The sequence below is a fragment of the Columba livia genome, chromosome 4 (genome assembly GCF_036013475.1).
Source record: "Columba livia isolate bColLiv1 breed racing homer chromosome 4, bColLiv1.pat.W.v2, whole genome shotgun sequence".
In the NCBI taxonomy this organism is placed as follows: domain Eukaryota; kingdom Metazoa; phylum Chordata; class Aves; order Columbiformes; family Columbidae; genus Columba; species Columba livia.
In genome coordinates, this window is record NC_088605.1 from 46,325,032 (window position 1) to 46,344,169 (window position 19,138).

The 19,138-nt window shown below is 44.9% G+C and overlaps 1 protein-coding gene across 13 annotated transcripts in view; it reads right to left on the reverse strand.

The window, feature by feature from the left end:
* TMEM131L (transmembrane 131 like) overlaps positions 1 to 18,177 on the reverse strand; it is an 81,362-nt gene extending 63,185 nt beyond the window's left edge. For 6 of the 13 annotated variants that reach the window (XM_065062663.1, XM_065062662.1, XM_065062661.1 and 3 more), the window contains exons 1-3: positions 17,494 to 17,661; positions 17,090 to 17,160; positions 9,674 to 9,717 (exon numbers count right to left, since the gene is read on the reverse strand). In XM_065062663.1, the coding sequence (XP_064918735.1) occupies positions 9,674 to 9,717; positions 17,090 to 17,160; positions 17,494 to 17,617 (239 nt within the window). In that variant the 5' untranslated portion in view covers positions 17,618 to 17,661. Of the gene's footprint in view, positions 1 to 9,673; positions 9,718 to 14,092; positions 14,181 to 17,089; positions 17,161 to 17,493; positions 17,662 to 17,927 lie in introns of those variants that run through there. The other 7 variants (XM_065062657.1, XM_065062656.1, XM_065062653.1 and 4 more) reach the window with 3 other exon arrangements.
* Between the last annotated feature and the right edge of the window lie 961 nt (positions 18,178 to 19,138).

The following is a 19,138-nucleotide window of genomic DNA, read 5'->3' on the forward strand; positions in this document are numbered from 1 at the left end:
CTATAAATGAACTAATTTATAATGAAGGCACAGTAACATTACTTCAAATGTCACCATCTCACCACCCAAAAGAACAGTTTCTAACCAATCTAGGCTTATAAAATAGTGAGTTGTTTTCTGCATTTCTCATGTTTCCTTAAGGAGCATGCTTTTGCAAACAAACATTTTAATAAAACTTTTTCTTGCTCAGAAAGCCAACTTTGAACGTAAACACAAAACCATGAACCAGAGACATCACAGCCTGTGCTTTCGACAGCACTGAACATTATACACCATTTTTACTTCTTCCTTTTTACTTCCAAGTGTTTACAGCTTCTTCATGTGTCTTCAGAAAGTTTTGCAATAAAAGCTGGCTTTTATCTGGCAAAACCAAAAAGCATTATTTTACACTTCAAATTTCTTAATTTTGATGGCTGTGGATTTCTGGTGTATAGGTGGGGGAGATGGTAAAACCACCAACTACAGCTCACTAGGTACTGCAGCAGATATCTTGAAACACACAAGAGGTTATTGGAGGATGAGAACTTCACAAGAGAACAACAGATGGCTACTTCTCACCCTCCTCTTGGAAAACATTTCCCCTTCTCTCGGTTTTTTCCTCATAATTCTGAGGAAAACAAACAAACAAACAAAACCAACAGTTTCTTCCCAGCGATTGTTTCTGATTGAGGAATTCCCATGTATAAAATTCATATACAGTCCATTTGTTCTACAGAAAGCAAGGTCTGTTTTGTTCATACACATGCAAAAAATACTCTGAGTTGTCCTCATCTAATTGCACCTTCTAAAAGTTACCAAGCCACAATTGTACACCACTTTGGGGGTCAGAAGGTAGAGAGGGAGATCAGGATTATTAACACACTGCAGCTTTGCCCTCTATCGTCCGTGTCTCAGGTGGCAGCCTGGACAGCACACAGAATGGTGGACCCCTCAGAGGACAAGCAGACACCTAAATTAATCATACCAACCAGGTGTTTCTCCTAGGCTACTAGATCATTTGGTTAAAGCCAACTCTTCTACAAATACAAAGCAAATATTTGCAGTGAGTATTCAGACTCTGTAAAAGAGTTAACGCACACTGTTGTCACATTCAAGTATAATATTTCATACACATTTCCTCTCCCTGAAGTGGAGAGGACTATTTTGTCCCGACGAAGAGGGGAGTCCATCATTCTGCAACCACCACCACAAAGAAAAAGTCTCTTCCCAAAGCAGCTACTGAGGAAAGTGGATAAAAAACCATGTTGAAGACAGTATAACTAAGATTTGTTTAAAACTTAGGCTTGAATTTCTAACCAATACTGAACTGAAAGAACTACAGATGAGCTATGTGCTTTGTTTTCCTGCCATGTTTTTACTTATGTTACTATGGCAAACACCAAAATTACTACAAAGGCTCTTTCACCTACTTGCCTACAAGCCATACACTCAGAGCCACAGCCAAGGCAGGAATGTACCTGTCCCAGAGCAATTTCCAATTCTGATTAAAATACGTGAGACATTATAAGCTATGTTTGTGTTACTTTTGAGTCTCTGGGAAAATGAAAGTCAGGTAACAGCATCACCTTTAACACTTTATTACACCGTGTCAGAGAGATCTCAGGTAACTTTATGCGCAGCTCAGAATAATCAGTCCAGTGTGTTGGGGCTGATGATGCAAAAGTACAGTCTGCAAATTCCTGAAAGTGAGCAAGCTGCTATTTTTTGTTTTTCTATTTTGCCAATCTGTGGCAGATTAACAGCAGAAAAACTATTACTCTAAATGTTTATAGGATATCGATTTTCAGATTGCTGACAACAGTCTATTATTTCAGATGTCAACAATTTAACTGCATAATGGTAAAATTAATATGACTGCAAGTTAAGCCCTCTTAAGGGCAGCTAAGGAGCAGCTATTAAGGAAGTAAAAATAATAATAAATGTACAGACATAAAGCTAAATCTTTCGTGGCCTACTGCCCACAAATCAGAAGGACCAGTTTGAGATTAAACACACATCTGAAATTCATTACTATTGTATTAAAATATAGAAGTAGAAGCATAGGAAGAGAGGTCCTGCTCTGAACTACCTGTATTATAGAGGCAGCATGTACAGACTAAGGGGACACTAAGTTTACAATGATTAGGACAAGGACAAACATGCCTCAGCAGCTGTTTGCTTTTCCTTTTTTTTTTTCTTCCCCTCTAAACACACAAGATGTGTCCTAACAGCCCTTTTTTTCAAAACAAGGCAGGTTAAATTCAACAAGAAAAATGCCACATTCCAGAGGAGACTTGCAGAGCTATCGCAGCATGCAGCTGCTTGGCATTAAGAGCTGACACTCCCCATGTGTTTGCTGAATGACTATCACAGACAGCCTGTGCCACCACACGAGCTGTCTTTGCTCCTGCACAGCTTTGCAGCCAGTGCTGAAACAAACAGAATGGGAAATTACACCATATGCCCTTGTCCCGCCTGCTCAGATCAAGATTGTCCTACCTCTAAAGGCCATGGATGCTGGGTGCACTCTGACCCAAAGCATAGGCTACAGGGGTTTAATAACAGCCTGAAGAAAACAAAAGCTGTGTGCAGTAAATTAGGAACGTGTGTGCAATAAATTATGAACGTTGGGGCACCTGCCCCAACTTTCCGTACAGTGGCAGGCCACATGATTCACCACACCATCCACCCAAAACCCATCACTGCCTCCAAGGCTATCCATCACAGAGATGCAAATCCTCCTACACAACAGCCACTGATTCAGTAGGACATTATTCCCAACATATGACAAGATGCTCTCCCTCTCAGCCCCGCACTTTCGGGGACTAACCTACTCGTCTATCCCACCAACAGCAAGCAGAGCAGCAGATTTGGCCCAGCTCCTCCTGGACTGCAGAAGATAAGGGAGCAGAGAGTCGGCCTTGGCACAAGTACCACCACACAACCACCCATTCCACCCGCAGGCCAAAAGGCAGGTGGAAGAAGAGACAGAAGAAAAAGCAGGATGACACTGTGAGGTCTGGAGCAGAAGTGCACCCAGACACAGCCAGGCTCCTTGGGAGCAGTTTGGGAGGAGCACAAGAGAGATGCTGGCCTGCAGGTGAGCCACCTTGCCAGACATAGCTCCAGTGTCGAGTCCGGCTCTCATCCAGCACAACAGGAGGAAGAGAGCAAGGGAGCAATGTTGTGCACATTTTCAGCTGTCATTGCCACAGAAAGCAACAGGGAAACCGAGAAGAGAATGATCACAAGCAAACATGAACCTGGGAAGGGACAAAACAAACAAGTGCTTTTAATCCAGAGGAGCTTTCTGATATGACCTGCAGGGCTGCACAAGGCAGGGGACAGCACCGTGGCAGCAGATGGCAAGACAGTCTCTTCATATTGCAGCACAGAAACCACAACTGTTTCAGGCCCGGACAGAAACTAGAAAGAAAGAAGAGATGCCATAAGGAGGCACACAAGAGGTCTGCAGGAGAGACAGACAGCTGAGAAAGTCAGAAAAGAAAGGTAAAATTAACAGAAGATCCAGGACACCAAAACATAAAGCCCAGTTTAATTGTCCATTTAAAATAGGTCATTACACGTGAAAACATTTACTCCAGTAGCACACATCCAAATACAGCTTCTTCACATTCACTAATCCCTGAGCAAACAATAACCTCACAGCCCCAACTGGGAGGAGACTGTCACTGCCTGCTATTTTTACCAGTACAGAAACTGGGGTAAAGACAGCCTGTGTAGCTTTTCAAGGCAGCACAAGCCATAAGAAAGCACAAGTGTTAGTTCTCAATCACCACACCGAGATTGTCTTCATTTCTCGAAGTCACATTGTCACCCATAGATAAGAAAGTCCATTTTAGGCCAGTGTACAAGCCAACATACAGATCAGTTCCTGATCTGATCATGGGAATCTTCCAGCCCAAGAGGACTCACAACAGCCAGGGAAATACATACATACATACATACATACCAGCAGGGCTTTTTCAATACAGACAAGATTTTGATGATAAGTAGAGATTGCAACAGCATATCAAAGAGTAATTCAATCCAGCTACACATCACCTTTAAAATATTTCAGTTAAGGTCAATTAGGACCTAATATGAGAACAGAAGTTTGACAGTTCTTTGCAAAAAGCAGCAGTATGGTCTCATTTGCCATTAACTCCAGACCCCAGAGAGCCACAGCACCAGCTCCTCAGTCTGCTGTCAAACACAGCACTGCTGGCCTAGGCTGCTGCTCTCATTTCAGAAATGCTTGAAAGCAACTTAGAAATAAACAAACAGATAGCTGGCTCATTTGTTAGCACACAGCACTGGCATGCAATGTCCTAGGGAAATTAAAAAAAAAAAAAAAAGAAAGAAAAAAAAGGTTTTTTTGCAAAGCACCAATATTTTGGAATAAGCAATGCACATGAGAGCACAGCTATCCCTAACGGCATGTAATACGAAGTTCAGCAAGGCAAAGTTCATCAGTGAATGAATTACAACACATAGAGATAAAAGATGAAAGCAGCAAGAGTTCAGCCTGCCAACCCAGCTGTACCTGGCAGGAGTGCAAGGAAGGAGAGGAGGAGTAACACTGATAGTTCCTTCCAAAACAATGTTTCTTCATCTAGAAGAGATTCCCCCAGCTCTGTTGACCTAACAATTTTCCCCAGTAAGTTGTGGTTTGTTTGTTTTGGTTTTTTGTTTTGCTTTGGTTTGTTTTGTTTTTTAATTCTAGCTTAACAGTATTCTCTGTGTTCCCTACAGGTATTTCCTTAGGGATTTTCACCCAGGCAGAACAGGTAGGTCTGTGCACATCATTTCCACTCTTCTACTTCTAAGGATTATATAAAGTGAAATTTGTTTCTTTAGGCTTCCAGTAAAACTTAAAATGAGCAGTCCCTTGGTGATTTGGTGAAATTGTAAGTAGGATACAACAGCAGTGAACAATTAAAAAGAAAAGCTAACCAACATCAGAGCAGGTTTTGGTGCAACCCACTGAAAACACCCATTCCATGTACACTGCACAAATGTGTTACTTTATGCAAATGTATTGATGGCGATTAAAAAGCTTTTTCCCCAAGAAATGCAGCTCTTTTTAATGTACACATGGATTTCTGCTTCTTTTATACATCTTTTTAAAAACTATTAAAAACTTAGTAAAAGCAAATTTTGCTATTACAAGTTAGGGCCAAGCATATATCTTAGGAAAAGTCTTCACAAAATGTTTAAAATACTTTAGGGGGCTAAGTTTAATGACAATCTAAATGATCAGTGGCACCCAATACAAGCTTAGGTTGAAAACATTGGTTTAGGATAGTTCCTTTCAAATAGTTTAAGCACTCACTGACACACTCAAAACTGCCTTTCAGCTTTTCATCTTGAAACACTTTCTCGATTTGACTTCAATAAAGATGTTTAAAAAGTAATTACAACATAAAACAATGAGGTTTTTTGCTATTTGGATATTTCTTCTGGCATATTTTTTTTTTTCTTTTCAGTAAGAAAAAAAAAAAAAACAAACAGGTTGATGCTAACCTGTTTTCCCGGCCTAGCTGCCACCCAAGCCAGTTACCTGGTAGGCAGGTTTACCACCAGTCCCATGTCATCATTTTGCAAGAACTGGACTGTCAGATTTTTTTGAAGGACGAGTCACTCGTAACCTTTTGGACCTCTGAAGTGTCTTAACAGCCCATCCACAGCACCAGACTCGTCTGTGCATCTTGACTGGAGAGGGGATGAAGTTGTGGCCAGTGAGAAATTGCCATGCGCAATCTCACACTGTGAAGCAGGCTCATTCCCCCCAGACACCCTGGGAAGCTAAAGTTGTCATTACATCTCGAAAGTATCCGCTAAATCACTGATTAATCTTGCAGCTTGTGCACCTTAATGGCTTTGTTGTCTCTCACAGTGCTATTAAACTAACTCCTTGCTACCCGTACCTTCCAATTTCTCTTCCGTGTCTGGAGCACTATTTCACAGACACGGCGAAAGTCATAGGATTAGGAGTAATCCCACTTGGCAATCAGGAGAGGTCAAAGTGCCGGGCGCCAGCTGTCACTCCGGGCTGCACCCCCGTCCTGGCAGGAATCCCCCAGGAGCCGATACCATCTCCTGCCCCAAGCAGCTCCAGTCCACGGGGTCAAACGCTCTCCCGGTGATCAAAGGCAAAGGTCCAAGAGAAACACTTCACTGAACTAACTGCATCACACTTGTAATTTTCCTAGCAGTTGATACCTATCTACTCAAAGCAAAATATGCCATAACTGTCACAGGTAAAGGCTGGAAAACGTCCTCTTACTTGCTAATTACATATCATACTCTTAATATTGTATGGCTTTCTTTTTTCATGGACTGTTAATGCACATCACATATTAAGTGTACATGCTTCACATCTCGAGTACAGTAGTTTATTCTGGTGCAAATGTTCTTTAAAAGGTCAGCTGGGAAACTGGATCCTCAAAGGCCTTTCTCCAGAAGTCTTCAAAACCAAGGATTAAGTATGCCATACATGTGGAAATTTATTTTTAGTTTTGGTAGTTCAGTGTCTGCTCCCTTGAAGTGGAAGTTTCAATAGTATTATTTGCCCACATCACCTAACAGTATTGTCCCTTTATCTGTGCCAGACGTCTGCATTTGACTCATTCTGCTGCCTTAGCAAAATCACAATAAAGAAGCAAGTACCTATATATTCAAAACTTGCCACTGCCTGCTGTGCCAAGTGAATAGAAGTGAACAGCCACCAGCAAGAAGGGAAAAAAAAAAAACACCACCACAAACCAAAACAAAACTAAAAGAACAAACAAACACCACACAAACACACCACTACACACAACCAAAACACCTTTCTGTCAACCTCTGTCATTGACTTTCTTCTAACAAAACTTCCTAATCCAAAGTTGTTCTAGAAGGCACCTTTTTACTGCCGACTTTCGAATGTAGGAAAGTTTTTTTAAGGAAACCTGAAGCTTTTCTAATAAGCTGGTCCAAACACACATGGCTTTAATTCTATCAAAGACTGGGGCCTGAAGTACATCCAGCAACTCAAGTATCTACCATCCAGCACTTCTTATTTCAGAGTCTGATTCAGAGAGAAAGCAACCTGTGGTAGCATCCAAGCAATCAGAAAGGCAGGAATGGTAGGCTGGTAATTAAGGAGTTGCTAATTACCTTTTTCTCACTCAGGGCAGCTGCAAACCCACAGACCTCCAAATCAACCACTTCTCATTCACCTCTGAAATAGCTCTTTTCAAAAATTGCCATTTTGACAATGTCTTTTTTACCTCCATGCAAGCTTCTGTATTTGTTAAAGCTAAACCTAAGGCAGAAATAGTAAGACTACATCCATCCTCCTTGTGCACTTGCCAACAACAGCAAACCAAGAAGCCCACCCCAAATGGAAGGTCCTGAGATGCACATGCACAAGAAGTTAGTTAACAGAAAATTAATACTTTTTTTTTTAAGTAGGTTAGCAAGCTCCCAAGAGAATCCTTTAACCTAGAATTAAAAAAAAACTGAATAAAACAGTGTTTTGGGAAGAGACTTTCTCCTTTATGCCTCAAGATGCTGAACTGTTTTTACTTTCTTCAGCTCTGGGGAAAATTCAGAATTCTCTATCTCCATTAACTTCTGTTCATACTGCTACTTTAAGGTGCTTTGCTTCTGGTGCTCTAGGGGCTCCACATCAAATTTCAGTAGCTTTAGCTGATTTCCCTAGGGCATGCTGGCAGACAATGAAGTGGAGATGCTGCAAGTTCTCAGGTTTTGCTGCTACAGGAAAAGGAAATCCCCATGATTTCACCATATAGTAACATAAACCAAGGGAATGAATGCTTATCTGGAAATAAACTAATGAATTCTAATCTTTCTATCATACCTTTGCTAGGTCTTCCTCATGATAGGGTTCCTTCAGTATACAGAGCACACACAGACTGGTGTTTACATATGGCAGCAAACCAAAACAGTTGAAAAGATGCACACAAACCAGTGCCTGTTTCAGCAAGTTTCCTGAAGCATTTCAGTACGACAACAGAAGGATGTTTCCATCCATGCAAGTGAGCCTTATAAACTTTACTTTCAGAAAAGTTCATTTCTGGAAATGAGTAATTACTACAAAAATCTTTAAGCACCTGAATGACCCAAAAAAAAAAAAAAAAAAAAAAAATCAAACCACTTTTTCCTATTTCTTACCTGAATCTCAAGAACTATTTCTCTTTCAATAATACTTTTATTATTGCTGTAGTAGCCGGTCATTCCGTCTACCTCCAGAAAAAAAGAGGCAGGTGATTTTTTTCTTCCCCTAAACGGCATCTCTCTGCCTACTAACAAAAATCACAGAAACCAGCTCAGGAACAGCATTAGAGACTGCTGTCTTCTGGCTGCCTCTCAATAAGGACAACATGCTTAGGCACGCAATGAAAACTTTGCATCAAAACCATGGCAGTCCCCAGCTGAAAATCAGAAAGTTCTGTATTTTGCAGGGAAAATCACAGCTTTCCGTAGTTCACCCCTCTTTTTCCAAGGCCAGGAGGGGAAAACTCCCCTATGCAGCTAGAAATTGGGGGACATAGGTAAGTAAGAAGAAACCATCAGCTCCAGCTGCCAGAGGCAGCAGTAATTCTCCCACCCTGTGTCTCTACCTCTTTGTCATTCCCATGGAGGTGAAGCACAGGAGCCTGATGTGGTGCTGGGTTCAGACCAGACAGCTCTCAATGGGGCAGAACGAGGGAGAAAAGCTGCACAAAGCGTCTCAGCGCAGGACAGACCCATCCTGACCTTCTCCTTTCCACCCCCACACCTGCCCCTTCTGCCAGCTCCCAGCCAGGCTTGTGTTTTATCAGATCTATTCACACTCAAACACGAGCTAAGGGCAAAGAGGGGAGATAAACGAGAAAAGCATTTCTGGCTAGCTGCAGCCATGGGAGCACAGTGGTGTTACATGTGTTTATTTTAAGTCTTGTGATCTTTCTGGCTGGCACGGCACTGAAAGCAGTACCCACATTAACACGTACCAAAGGAAGGAAGTGTTTCACTGGTAGATGTCCAAGCATTTTAATCTGGACGCTCAGAGGAAGCAAAATGTGTATTTAAAAAATAATCTGTGAAGCTATTTACCCAGTCCTTCAAAATAGAGGAGGCCTGATATTAACAGAAACAGCAAAGTTGAGGCTACAGTTCTTAGGAGCTTTATTATTTATCTGATTTCAAGAAACAAGGCAGGATATTTATTGTTCCGCAGTAATACATTAAGAAGCCTTTGGCTTTAAATCTTCTTTACATCCCTCCCTGCCCCGGTACCTGTTAACACTCCAAGACTACTACGTTTACAAATTTTGGAACTGAAAACTGCACTCTTGTTTAAAGAAATTAATTACAAAATGTGCAATAAAGCAGAATAAACACAGATTTTGTGTGTATGTGTGTAAAAGCAATTAAAAGTTTATGCAGATTAGAGATAAAATAATGACAAAGAGATGCAAGAGGGCAGTTCAGTCTTGCATATACTGCACACTATCTTCTGGCTTTGCTAACAATATTAACATTAGTTGAGAAAATCATAAGCCACAAGTAATGGAAGTGTATTGAATATGCAGCAGAAAAAAATAAAAATCATTTTTAGTAGTTTTCCCAGTTACATTTCACTATTTCCTAAAGCAAAACCCAAAATGAGCTTCACTACTCTTGTTTCCACTTGAGTTTTACTTACCTTTGCTCTTGTGGATGCTCTTCCACATCCTCCTCTGAGTCAGCCTGACAAACAGAGAAAACAATATGTAAGGATCTCAGAATTGCAACAGGGTGCACCGGACATATGTGCCACTTTTAACTGCTCCAAAGATGGATTCCCACATGACTTGCTTGCAAAATGAACCCAAATCTCAAATTCCTTCAGCAATTCCTTTGCAATTCATGTGAGGTAGATGCTGGCCATCCCATCTGAGGATTCAGCTCATTGCCAAGATAAATGGTGACTTAACATGGCTACGCCATTATTTATTTTTTTCTAAACATCAACTGAACAGACTAATTTTCCATTTATACAAATGCACCTATACAAAATTCTGCTCACACACACAATTTCAATCTAAAACTATCAATTGTCCTTAAACTACAGGAAGGTTATCCATTCACCTTCAATTTATCTGACCCATGTCAGTAAATTTCATTAGCCAGTACCTGAGAAAATAGTATGCAGAATGCCTTGAAATTCAAGCCACACGGTAACCCCAAAAGCAAAGGCCAAGGCACCATGTTTCAACGGAGGCAGTGAGATTCCAAACCCAGATCTTACCAACGACCAGCAACACATATAGAAACTGTGGAGAGTAGAAGCTTTAAACACAACAGCTTAGCTCGGTTTCTGGACTAATGTCATTTTTGAGACACGTAGTTAACAAACTGTGCCAGCTTGCAGTTTGCAACTGGCGGCTTTGAGCTGTCTGCAGAAATGAACTCAAGCGCTGGTTCAATGAGCTCCCTGCAGGAAATCCATTTAAAACAAGCAGGTAGCCGCTCTGAACCAGCCAAGATCTCCAGGAAAGCTTTAGGTACAACTCAAAATGGAGCATATTATAGCCACCCAACCCGAACTGATGAAACTGGGGACAACTTTAGGGAGATTAACATTTTTCAAAAAGAGGTCACGGTTATCCCACCAAGCACAGCTGGTAACTTGTCCCATCTACTGCAGGAGCAGGTGATGGTGTCACAAGACACAAGCTGCAGACCTTGGCAATGAAAAGGTAGGAAAAAAATCCTTCTGAAATTAAAAGGGTGCACCTTCCACCACCCCTCCTACACATTTTCCACCTAAGTGCATCACGGAACATGACCCAAGTCACCAGCTTTGACTCCAGCTCCTGTTTTCACTACATACTCCTATTTTCACCTGCACAAACACTGAACATCTTTCTACAGGCTTCAAACGCTTAAGCGGACCAGGCAGCCCTATTCATCTACTGAACAGGACAGACAGCAGGATTTCGGGAGACCCAAGCCACATGAAGGGAAAAAAATTACAATTACACTAAGACAGCAAACATAGTTAATATCATTAATCAAAATTAACAGCATTATGGCTAAAATAATGATGTTATGGCTAACATTATTATAGATATTGCCAAAAGCTACCAGATGCATCTAAACTTCAATCTTTTGTCACAAGCAGTTCATCCAACAGAACCAGCACAGCTTTCACCATCGTGTAAACAAATCTGTAACAAGAATGACAGGGAAGTACAATTTAATTTGAGGATTCAACGACTTTCCTGTCCACCTGCCTTTAAAGGGAGGTTGGAGACACTGTAACAATCATCCAGAATCCGGGTTCTTCAGCACAGACCAACCCAAGGTTTCTAGCACACGGCCCTCATGAAGACCTAGCCATCTCCTCTAACAACTGAGCTAAGCCTTGCTGTTAGGCTCTACCAGTAAAGCATGATACAAATCCACCATCTGTTTCCCAGCTGCTCCAACCTTCTTTTGCACTTCCGGGACCTCAGTATGATACCAAGCAAAATTCGAGGACTCCTCATCCACCTCTTCCTGAAACAGCTTCTCTGCCACAACAAGCTGGCAAGCCATCCTCATTTTAAACAGCTTAACTCCTACTTTAAATGGCTTAACATCTGCCAAGCATCAGAAACCTGTGACTGTGTCATTACACTGTGCTCATCCGTAACCCTAGCTATCCTAGCATTGACAGCTTCTTCATTTTATGTTAAGTGACAATGAAGAAAACCCTCCCAGTCCATGGTGCAGCCACAGCATGAAATCTGAATTATGCAAGGAAAAAAGATTTTTTTTTTTTTTTAACAAATCAGCCTTGACTGAACATGCACACAGAGCCTCACATCCAGCTTTCTCCTGCCTTCTCTCCTCTGTATGCACAGGCTACATGTATGCTTGCACTGAGGATATAAAAAAAAAAAATAATAAGGCAAGCAAGCCTTCTCAAACCATCATATAGTCAGACAAGTACTATAGGAGAATGGGGGGAAAGGAACAGCTCCTGAAGCCAAAGTAAAGGTTCCAGCAGCCTATCGATGCCAAGGGAAAAAAAATCCTCTTGCTCCAAACCTCATCCTGAATACAGGCAGGTGCTTATCTTGCGCCAGAAAGCCCCTGAAAGCACCCCTCTCATGTCACACAAGTCATGAGAGCCTGTGCTGACAGCTTCTGCATAATCTGCATGACCAACCAGCCCCAAGTCCTATCAGCACCACCCAGAAGCTCAGCTGGGTGGCTGGAGTAGCCTTTTAAAAGCCCAAAGAGGAACACAATTCCCATCCCAAGTCTGTCTCGGGCTTTCACACAAATTGCGCGCCTTCAGACTAACTCCACTTTGAAGTAGGTGACTCCATACATTCAATTTGTGCATAGCTGATGGGATGCACCTCTGTTAATGATATAGTGCAGTGTCGCATATCTCGGACACATATGTAAGATCAAGGTCTCCATCAGCTTTCAAAACCAGCAGAACAATTAACCTTATTAGCCCCTGAGCTGCACTGAAGAACAGGAACTGAAGTCATGTCACTACTACATGGGAAAAGAAAACATACAATAATCTTTCAGAACCGAGCAGAACTTTTAAAGTGAAAAAACAGGCAGCAGCTCCATATTTGCCCAGTGTTCTGCAAATGACTACGATACAGCAAATATCAGGGCATCTTTCGCCAAAATTCAAGAACCTGAAACATTATCACAGTAAATAAGCAGTCACTGTAATCTCCTAAGTATCTGCAAGCAAATAGAAACGTATACAAGGCACACCTCTAATGAAACATCTCACTCATCTTGTACATGCAGCATACAGGAACAGTAGAAAACCGACCATATCAGACAGACACAGCACTGACACCAAAAGAAACTTTGGTGTAAGTTGCCTTTGATGACTTAGTGTCATTTTCAGTTGTGATAACAAGACCTAGAACTTAACTTCCATTATGTCATTTTGAAGTAGCTCCTCCCTTGAAGCGAAAGGGACTGAATGGAAAGGGCTAAATGCCCTGATCTGCGGGTACCCAACACACAACCAAGACTCTCCAACACCTCTTTTAAATGGTGTTCACCATGAAAAACAAATGGCATTTGTGCTTCTCCTTTTAAACACTTGTGGCCATAAAGACAGCAGGCCTAATACCCTTGCTGTGCTTTTCTTTGGACTCGTTCCTCTCCATTTCAGAAAAAAAAAAAAAACAAAGAAGCAAACAAACAACTAACTGCATTTCAGCTTTGCACTGAATTGCTCCAACATGGCTGTTGATATTTGCAGCTTTTTCAGCCTTTAATGGTGAAGGGCTTGGGTGTCAAGCCCTACACAAAGAAATTTTACTCCCAAGCATTTTAGTTAAGTATTAGCAATTTACAAACAAACATGCAAAACCACAAAACTATAAGGAGTCAGAATAAAAACCACAACTGCTCTAATCAAGCCTCTTGCAGTTGAGATTTTCCATGTCACGATCCCACTGCTTTTCCATTCATCTCCCAACCATCAGGGCAGGCAAGACTGTGCATTTTTCCACATTGAGGGCAAATGATGGGCAGAAAAACAGAAACAAAAATCCAGCCACCCACCCCAGGGACATTTGCTATAAAAAGGAGGACAGGGGCAAGGAGTTGAAGGAGAGCAAGGCAGGAGCTCTGTGGCTACCACACGCTTCACACCACCCTCAACAAGAAAGAGGAACTGGGCGCAAGGGAATACAGACACCACATCAGACCGGGAAACCCTGCTCGATTCAAAGCAAAAAGGGAACCCAGGAAGAAACACTAAAACGCTGGAGGAAGCTGCAAACTGTCAGCACTGGAAGACTGTCATCATGCTAGATACAGCCAGCTCCTCCTCAGCTCCGGCACACAAGCCCATGCACACCCTCACTGACTGCAATGCTCCGGGCACCCTTCAGGCTCGGCTGCGGAGCCAGGGCGGTGGGTGAGCCACCCCCAACAGCTCTGCAGGCTTCAGAGGAAACCGAAATCAAAAGATCACAAGCATGGGGGGGAGGGGGGCGGGGAAGAAAAAGCACAAATACATGTGAGAGGGAAGCTGGGAGGTGGCATGCGAGAAGCACAAACAATGAAAGGGAAGCAAGAGGAAACAGAAGGTAGAACGACCGACCGGGGTGGAGGCGTTGGGGCCCAGGGCGGCTGCGCTCCAGCATGCAAATTCATGCAGTTCACGTAGACAAAGCGATGCTGGGAGAGGCCTAGAAAGCAACTACAAATATTAAAATGCTTTGTGGTCCTGTGCCCTCCTCCCCACCCCCAGCCCCTGCTTCTTAACGCAATGTCTTTATTCAGTATGTGCTCCTGGAACAAAAGCACACATGGGCAACCTGACGGCTGAATGGACTACCGACCCGTTCAACTTTCATGCTCAAATTCTGCAGGCAGCAAGGAATGCTCAAAACTGCTCTGTCACAGGCAGCTGATGATGCATGGAAAATAAGATAATAGTGCAAAGCCATGACAGAAAGGGAAAAGCATCTATCAGACAGCATTGGTAACCTGCCAGAAATAGGCAAAAAGGCTGAACAGACATGGCAACTTAATCCATACCCCTGCTCAAATCCTGCATGCAGATGGGAGGGAGGTGCTTTGGGTGAGGAGCATGTACGGTTCCTTCCCTGATTTCTCACTTGTGCATACAAAGTCCTCACTTTCCTGTGCTGCACTCCTGCCTGCCCTCTTCCAAAAAGGAACAGGAAGAACCAGATCGAAGAATCAGGACACTTCCCATTCCCAAAGTCTTCCCCAAGACCTATCTTTAAACACATCAACAAAGCAACCCTTAGATATGCCCCATAGAGCAATGTTTGTTATCCACTTAAAGGCAGTATGTTCTTCCTCTTACTAGATCCTCATCATCATATCAACATCGCTGTGGTACATCAATGCTGGGCAAAAAAACCCTGTCAGGGCTTAAGTGAGGAAGTCTGCTCTTGCCAGAAAGAAAACATGGACAACCTTTTTGCAGTGGTGAGACTATTTTTTTTCTGCAGCGTTGAGATCAACCAGCAACAAACTCTTGCAAGTTTAAGCATCCCTCTATTAAAAAAAAAGGGCAGTCAGACATTGACAGGTGAAGAGGGCTTCCAAATCTCCAGAGCTAATGCCCACATCTCTGCTAGATGCTCCCCACAGACCCAGAATAGCCACCCAGGAGAATGACTACGCTGAATTGCCTACAGGACCTCATAGACATGGCAGGGAATTGTGGCAGGGTGTGTGGCACTTGACTCCTCAGATGTTCAGAGGAGAGCCATGACCAGCCATGGCAGAGCAGTGCCACCACTGGAAGTAGTGCTGGAACAGTCCCCTGTCACATGCACAGAGACAGAGGGAGGTCTCCTCTCCTCCTCCCTCTGACAACCAGAAAAGGCAGCTTCAAATTCAGCCACAGGCCCCAGGCCTGAGAGATGCTGGGTAAAGTCCAAGCCAACAAGGGAACATAAATTTGTGTGTCAGGGTTGGGCCTAGAACCAAGCTTCGGTCTCAAAACCTGTTTGAGGAACACAAGCCCTTCTGCTTCAGCTTGAGCAGTCACTGACGCATCAGATGCTGCTGGTCCCCAAACTCAGAGGGAAAAGCCACTTAGAACGGCCACTGCACCACTCATGCTCAGAGACTGGTTCATCTGGCTTTTAACATCCACCTCTTACTTCAGTGAGCCTATCACAACTTTCACTTCTCAGTTTGTCACAACTGAAACCAGAAGACCTGTTTTCTTTCCTGCATACCTAACGCAGCATCTACAGAAACGTTTGACAGAGAAGCAGCAGCTTTAGCTTTGTGTTTCAGTGCTGGAAGGACCCAGCAGGACCACACGCTCAACCATGCCAAGTTCACGGGCCATTTGTGCTTGCTTTTCCTTCAGCCAAGATACAGCTCATTTCTATGAGGATGCTCGAGAACAAAGTGTTTTCCAAGAGGACCTAATCTCCTCAGGAAGTAAACATCACGTCATCATCACTCAATTGCAGCTTCGCTATGAGAAGCAACTATAAAAAACTGCATTACATGGTTTTACACCTAATGCATCTTAATATCTTCAAGGTAAAAGAATGCACAAGCAAAAGGCCGAGTTCCTTAAGCATCCCTGGGAACACAGACTCTGCATCTTCCCTTGGCTACTACCATATCTTCACCAGGCAAATTCTGAACCACAAAATATTTTTATTATTTGTATATAAAATAGATAACACTTTCATAACACCATGATATAAAACACTGGGCCCTGCTAAGCAGCATCAACCGTTAGCTGGCTGAGGAAAAAAGAAATAACACTTCTATTTTTCCCCTGCGTTAATGGGTATCAATGGCTGAGCACTAAACAGAGAATGATATAACAGCTTAAGAGAAATAAATTACCCTCTTTTCCCTCTCACATAAGACAATGTCTCTCAGGACTGCTTCTTCCCATTTATGAGCCTGGTGCCTTGAAGTCTAGGAAGGCCCAATGCAACATATGGCAGAGTCCGTCAGCGGGAGTTAAATGCCTGGCTCAGATGCCATAAACTCCAGACCACGGCTCCCAGTACCCCTCCTCGCCTACCAGCCCGGCCATGCATTTTACCACATTGGCTCCTCTTGCCAAGACAGAATTTCACAAATCTTGCTAGCACCCAACAAAAGCAGCTAAACAAAACCAAAAATGTGCTGGGACAAGAGGAACAACATTATAAATGATGTGTCATTTGAGGGGGAAAAATGGCTTCACCTGAGCAGATTTATTAATATATGCATATTCATTATACACAAATCCAGTACTTACCGTGCACAAATATAGTCATTAAAAAAAAAAAATAGAAAACGTTAAAAAAAAAAAAAATCAGGAAAAAATAAAGGCTTAGAGTCAGGCCGTCGGTTGCAGCCCCGGAGGGGGAACAGCCGCGGGTCGGGGCTGCGGGGTGACAGCGGGCATGGCCCCCCCGCCGGCCTGCGCCCCGTCGGCCCCAGCGCGGCCCCGTCACCTCTCCCCGCGCCCAAACCTCTCCCCGACCCCTCAGGGCCCCGCAATAGCCCCCAACCCTCCTGGGCCTCGGCTCCACTTCAACCCCCACCGCCCCAACAGCCCCAACCACCGCCTCCCCCCCCCCGCCCAGCGCCTCCTCACCTGGGCGGGCAGCAGGAGCTCTCCCTCCTCGGCCTGCCACAGTTCCACCACGCCGGGGATGGGCTCAATGGCTGCGGGAGCAGAGAGAGAGAAACCGCGGATGGGCCGGCGGCGCTCGCAGGGGCCGGAGCCCGCAGGCGGCGGCAGCCCGGGGCTCCCCGAGCTGGGAAAGGCCCGCAGCGAGGCGGCTGACAGCAGGGCACGGCGGGGGCACGAGGGGGCGCCGGGCCGGGAGGAAGGGCAGGGATGCGAGCCGCGTCCCGGCTCCCTTTGTGTCCCCGGGCTGCCACCGCGGCAGCCGCCCCAGGGACGACGGCGGGGGCGGCGGTCCCGCTCGCACACCCGGAGCGGGCAGCGGCGACACCGCCGCTCCCTCCCCTGTCCCGCCCCGCCGGCGCCCTCACCTTGTCCCTGCGCCTCCCCGGGCCGAAAGCAAGGCAGGAGGACGTGGAAGACGCCCAGCAGGAGGTTCATGGCCGCGGCCGCGCGGCAACAGCCGCTCTGCTGCGGGAAGCGCAGCCCCGCCATGCCGAGCCGCGCCGTGCTGCGGCTGGGCGGGGGTGGCACGGGGGCGGGGCCACCGGAGGGGCGGGCACCGCCCACCGCCACGCCGCGCGGCTGCGCGCCGCCACGCCCCACCCGCGGCCACGCCCCCCCCACCCGCGGGGAGCGCCGAGCACATGGCGCGCTGCCAGGCGGGACCGACCCCCCCCCCAAAAAAAAGAAAAACAACACCCTCCACCAAAGCAAGAGAGAAACGCAACAAGAGGCGGGGGGGGGGGGGGAGGGGCGGGGCGCGTTGAGGAAAAATAAAATAATGCCAATTTGGTTTTATTACCGCGTTGGCGCATGGTTTGCGGCGGGACCGACAGCTCCACTCCGTCCTGCGGGGTGTCATGGGGTCAGGGCTCTGGTGCCCCCTATTACTTTTCGGAAAAAAGCATTAAAAGAGTGAGCGAAGGAAGAAAAGCAGGAGGCAGCGCGAAGAGGGAGGGGAGAACGCAGAGAGAGAGAGAGAAGGTGGAGAGAGGGGGAAAAAAAAAATAGCTCCGATCTGGTGACCTTTTTGCAGATGTTCTTTAGAGAAGATGCTGCCAAAGCAAACGGCGGGTGTAAGGTTTGGGAAATAAATGGGCAGTGGGGTGTATTTGCCTTGGTATTCCTTGAATGCTTAGCAGCGGTGTGTGTTGGAGGGTGACTGCTGCCGGTCTGATCCGTTTTGTGCTTAAGTAATTGTTCCGGTGCCTAAAGCTTTCTGATGCGTCTCTCCAGTGTAGAACAGAGCCCAGCAATTGCATATGGTGGTCATGCGGTTTTAACGTGTCTCACACGCCCTTCTAATCGTATTTTAAAGCACTTGTCCTTTTTGCTCAAAAAAAAAAATCCTCAAATGCTTAAATTACAGGAAAAAACAGTTGTTAAACTAGTTCTGCAAACCTTAAGGAAAAAAGAAAGCAAATAATCTGCTAACAAGGTTTGCACAACCCCAAAACTGCATCTGGTTCTCTCCCTACTGATCACACATAGTAACTCACATAAACAATGGAAACATGGTGCTTACTCACCAAAGGCTCATAAATAAAGCCAGACAAATGACAAAACCCATTTTCAGCCCCGGACTGAGACAACACGAGACCATTTGAGACCTCGATCCCCCTGAGCAGCAGGACAGCCATGCGATGCCCTCTCAGCTTAGTGGTCGTAAAAGCTTTTCCCCGCCAGAGGCTGCCCAGGTTTGACTGAGCAGCCAGAGTGAGGGCAGGTCTGAGTGCAGGGAGCACATTTGCCTAAAGGAGAAGACTTTGGCATTCACTGATGTTGCACAATGGCCGACGTATGGCAATGCAGCCTTGTCTCCTGCCCACATCCTCCTCTCAATTTCTTCTCTTCCCCCCGCCTTTTTCTGCTCTCTGCCTGTTGGCGGAGTCTTTTGTTTTCCACCCTGCCCCTCTGCATCTTTAACTGTGTTGCCTGTGTTTTCCCACAGTCAGGTAGAGGAATGACTGCCCCGGATGTGTGGGTGCAACCCCACGGCCTGTGTCCCTGAGC